The sequence below is a fragment of the Arachis hypogaea genome, chromosome 3, assembly GCF_003086295.3.
Source record: "Arachis hypogaea cultivar Tifrunner chromosome 3, arahy.Tifrunner.gnm2.J5K5, whole genome shotgun sequence".
Classification (NCBI taxonomy): domain Eukaryota; kingdom Viridiplantae; phylum Streptophyta; class Magnoliopsida; order Fabales; family Fabaceae; genus Arachis; species Arachis hypogaea.
Window position 1 is genome coordinate 114787773 of NC_092038.1, and position 5033 is coordinate 114792805.

At 37.3% G+C, this 5033-nt stretch overlaps 1 protein-coding gene across 1 annotated transcript; it reads right to left on the reverse strand.

The window, feature by feature from the left end:
• Positions 1-807: 807 nt before the first annotated feature.
• LOC112779792 (uncharacterized) lies at positions 808-2711 on the reverse strand. The gene is made up of 4 exons (XM_025824139.1): positions 2502-2711; positions 2211-2423; positions 1096-1197; positions 808-987 (listed from the first exon to the last, which is right to left on the reverse strand). Exons 1-4 carry the CDS (start codon positions 2709-2711, stop codon positions 808-810), a joined length of 705 nt encoding a protein of 234 aa, XP_025679924.1.
• Between the last annotated feature and the right edge of the window lie 2322 nt (positions 2712-5033).

Here is a 5033-nt window from a genome sequence, read left to right on the forward strand (position 1 = left end):
CGCGCAGAATAGCAGCGGTTTAATTTTTAAATTGCGGCGGTTTCATGAATTTTACGGCAAACAGTGTAGCCGCTGCTAGATCATCCAAAAGTGATTTTCCACGCGTGTTTGCGACAACCAACGACCGCCGCTATTTGCTACTTTGTTTTTTAAGGACTTTATTCGCGGCGGTTTAAAACCGCCGCTATTCCGAGGAATTTTTTAATAATTTATTTTGATTAATTTGACAAATCTGGGTAATTTTTTTTCAACTTCTTTTTATCTAAAGAATTTTATCGTTATTTAATTTTTTTATCTTTTTTATTATATTTTATTTTTTTATTTTTTTATTTAAAGAATATTATACCTTTTTTATCTCTAAAATTCTGCACTATGGAAACAAAACTCATGAATATTTAACTGCGAAGCAAACTGACATATCTATTTTAATAATGTCAATAAAGGTAAAGTACCTGGCTAATAGTCAATGATGCATAAATTAATGATGCAATACTTAACATAATGGTAAAGTACCTGGCTAATAATTAATATGCATACTTAACATAAACTAAACATATACTGAAAAACAAAGTATCACATAAAACCTAATTTCTATTTTCCGCCATGTCCATCCAAAGAATTCATCCGTGCAGTGATGTCCGGAGGCAGCTCTCCACATTGCTGTTGGACCAGATAACTCAGCACACTCTTTATTGCCTCCCTCTTCATTTTCTCTGCTGCTAATTCATCCTATATTGCTTTCCGCTTCAATTTTTTGGTTGTCACCTCTGCCTATAGTTCACACAGCATCCTTTGGGCCTCTTCTACTTAAGCTCTATTCACTGGTGGCTGCGAACTCAGACGGAAGAGCTGACTTGGTGTCAGCCCGTGTCCCATCCCACACACTCTACCCGGGTGATCTTTACCGAGAGCTTGGGCAAAGGAATCATTTTCTGACAATATTCTTGTAGATTCATCCAGCTGCTCAATCTCAGATATTTTTTTTTTCTGCAGGCATAAATAAAATTACACAATCACACTAGACTAATAGCATACTCAAGACATTTTAATAACTAAACCCAACATGTTACAACATAAATGATTAAGTGTACTTACACCAATCTTTCGAGCTTCTTGATGTATATAGCTTCCATCAGATATTTTGTGCTTTAGGATCCATACTTCTCCCCTACCAACTCTCATCCCTTGCTTTTCTGACTGTAACAATACAATTTATGCCATGAATTTCACTTCTTTAAAATTTTCTAATAATTCTTTGTTGTTTTACTATATAAATAAATCAACACTAAATGCTACTTATACTTGATTACAAATTTATATTACCATTTCTTCCCTTGCCCTAGCCAAGCTTTTAGAACCGCCAGTGTGTGTGTAAAGTTATTTTTTTCGATTCAGCGCATTTTGCTTGCACTTCGCCTATTAAAAATCAACAGTAAGCTACTGTTCACTAAAGCAATAAGTATAACTATGTAGCATATATGTATCCTACGTTGCAAGAGACTCAAAATAATGGAGCAATAAGTATAGTAGTGTGAAAATTGAATAAACTGTACGTAATCTTAAGTTAAGTATTGTTTTAACAAGAACAATAGTTATATGCATGCGGTCCCTATTTACATATAAGAAGTTAACAATGTTATTGTATTTCTAATATGCAAATACAATTCCTATTTAAAAAGCTTTAGCAGGCATGTGTGACATATCCCAATAACAATTATATAGTATAAATTATAATAATAGGGGTACTCAAATTAAATCAAAAGTCTTATACAGTAACAGACAAACAACAAAGTTGTAATAATGAAAGTTGGTGTACATCAATCTCATCATCATGTAAGTATATATTATGATTTTAGCCAAACATTCCTTCTGGACCGTGACATGTGCTGAGTATGTTTATATTAAATTTAATTACACATGTATATTAAATAACAGGGTTAAAATTCAAATCAATTGGAATGAAAACTATATATATATATATATATATATATATATATATATATATATATATATATATATCAGATCATATCAAAAATAATCAAAATTGCATGTTTAGATTTGAAAGGATTTCATTTTTTAAAAAATTACATGTATTAGATCAGACTTTGGATTAATAGTTATTAGAATTGAACTGATTAAATCACTCAATCAAATTGAATCTGTGGGCTACAGATTCAATTGGCCTGGTCATAATTAAATAAATGGGGTACCTTTGTTGCAGGATCATTACGATAGTCAATGAACCACCTCCAATGCTGTCTAGGAATTCCCTTCGGGTGCTTCTCAAGATTCTGCTCAAGTGTCCTTATTAGTTTGTAATGCGAGTCGTACAGCCTCCCCCTTGTGTCCTTCCAGGACCTCCCCATTTGTTGCAAAAGTATTTTCTTGATTCTACCACTACTATCCTGAAAGTGGAACATCTCCTGCGAGGACAATGTCAAGCTGTAAGTAATTGCAAGTTATAAGGTTTGATATGATTAAACAATGCCGAAAGTCATTACCTTTATGCAATCATCATAAACCCTATCTTTGCCCTGCACCTTTGCCCAACTCTTTTCACAGATAGAAAATTTGCTGTAATAAGAACCCAGCGCTCCTAGAATGACACTCAACAGGCCAGCTACATCTCCGACTGCTTGCAGTTCCTCATTGAACCTCAGTATGATCTTGCTAGCATTAAGAGACTGCTCCACAGCCTCCCTCACACTCATTTTAGCTTGCTTGACTATTCCTTCAGAATCTATAAAAAAAAAGGTATTTACGTGTTCAACGTGCCCAACATGTGAGCCATACATAAGTATATCATTAGCTAATCAATCAAAAAGTTTTATGGTTCAACACTTGTTATCAATGAGATCAATATTTCTAAACTCTGAAGAAGAAGCTTATGATACTAAGAACCCTTCAATGGCAGAGATGAATTACATGGATGAAGCCTATGGAAACACCTATAATCCCTCATGGAGAAATCATCCAAATTTCTCATGGAAGGATCAACAAAAGCCCCAACAAGGCTTTAATAATGGTGGAAGAAACAGGTTTAGCAATAGCAAGCCTTTTCCATCATCTTCTCAGCAACAAACAGAGAATTCTGAGCAGAGCCCCTCTAACTTAGCAAACATAGTCTCTGATCTATCTAAAGCCACTTTAAGTTTCATGAATGAAACAAGGTCCTCCATTAGAAACTTGGAGGCACAAGTGGGTCAGCTGAGTAAGAAAATCACTGAAACTCCTCCTAGTGCTCTCCCAAGCAATACAGAAGAGAATCCAAAAAGAGAGTGCAAGGCCATTAATATTATCAAAATGGCCGAATCCAAAGAGGAAGGGAAGGACGTGAATCCCAATGAGGAAGACCTCATGGAACGTCCCCCAGACAGAAAGGAGTTCCCTATTGAGGACCTAAAGGAATCTGAGGCTCATATAGAGACCATAGAGATTTTATTAAACTTCATTCTGCCATTCATGAGATCTGAGAACTATTCTTCCTCTGAAGAGGATGAAGATGTAACTGAAGAGCAAGTTGCTCAATATCTAGGAGCCAACATGAAGCTGAATGCCAAGTTGTTTGGTAATGAGACTTGGGAAGATGAATCTCTTTTGCTTATTAGTGAAATAAATACATGGGTTCAGCAAACTCTACCTCAAAAGAAACAAGATCCTGGTAAATTCTTAATATCCTATACCATAGGCACCATGACCTTTGAGAAGGCTCTGTGTGACTTGGGGTCAGTTATAAATCTTATGCCACTCTCTGTAATGGAGAAGCTGGGGATCTTTGAGGTACAAGCTGCAAGAATCTAATTAGAGATGGCAGACAAGTCAATAAAACAAGCTTATGGATTGGTAGAGGACGTGTTAGTAAAGGTTAAAGGCCTTTACATCCCTGCTGATTTCATAATCTTAGACACTGGGATGATGAGAATGAATCCATCATTCTTGGAAGACCCTTCCTAGCCAGAGCAGGAGCTATGATTGATGTTGACAGAGGAGAGCTAGTCCTTCAATTGAATGGGAACTACCTTGTGTTTAAAGCTCAAGGATCTTCCTCTGCAACCATGGAAAAGAGGCACGATAAGCTTCTCTCAATATAGAGTCAAATAAAGCCCCCACAATCAAACTCTAAGTTTGGTGTTGGGAGACCACAACTAAACTCTAAGTTTGGTGTTGAGAAGCCCCCATATTCAAACTCTAAGTTTGGTGTTGGGAGGCCCTCATCATGCTCTGATGATATGTGAAGCTCCATGAGAGCTCACTGTCAAGCTATTGACATTAAAGAAGCACTTATTGGGAGGCAACCCAATTTTTATTTATCTATATTTCTATTGTTCTTTTATGTTTTATTAGGTTTATGATCATGTGGAGTTACAAAACAATTACAAAAATTAAAAACAGAATAAAAAACAACAGAAGAAAAAGCACACCCTGGAGGAAGAGCTTACTGGCGTTTAAACGCCAGTAAGGAGCATCTGGCTGGCGTTTAATGCCAGAACAGAGCATGAAGCTAGCGTTGAATGCCAGAAACAAGCAGCAGTCTGGCATTTAAATGCCAGGATTGCACCCTGAGGAAAGCTGGCGTTAAGCGCCAGAAACAAGCAGCAAAGTGGCGTTTAACGCCAGAAACAAGCATAAAGCTGGCGTTCAACGCCAGAAACAGGCAGCAGTCTGGCGTTAAACGCTAAGATTGCATACAGAGGGCATTTTACATGCCTAAAGAGTGCAGGGTTGAGAAATCCTTGACACCTCAGGATCACCTCAGGATCTGTGGACCCCACAGGATCCTGACCTACCTTTTCCCTCTCTCTCACACCTTTTCATAACACTCTTTTCCAAATATCATTCACCAATCACCTCAATCACTCTTCCCCATCACCTCTTCACCACTCACATCCATCCTCTCTTCCCCATAAACCCCACCACCTTCAAATTCAAAATCTCTTTCCCACCCAAACCCACCCTACATGACCGAACCATATACCCCTCTCCCTCCACTATATAAACCCCTCCACACTTCTTCATTTTCACACAACACCACC

What these genes read in the sequence shown, in the direction of transcription:
- LOC112779792 (XM_025824139.1), bottom strand. Translation starts at nt 2,711, where the DNA reads ATGAGTGTGAGGGAGGCTGTGGAGCAGTCTCTTAATGCTAGCAAGATC. An exon ending in TTTATGATGATTGCATAAAG is followed by an intron (nt 2,424 to 2,501) that starts GTAATGACTTTC and finishes TTGTCCTCGCAG; the next exon opens with GAGATGTTCCACTTTCAGGA. An exon ending in GTAATGATCCTGCAACAAAG is followed by an intron (nt 1,198 to 2,210) that starts GTACCCCATTTA and finishes GTATTGTTACAG; the next exon opens with TCAGAAAAGCAAGGGATGAG.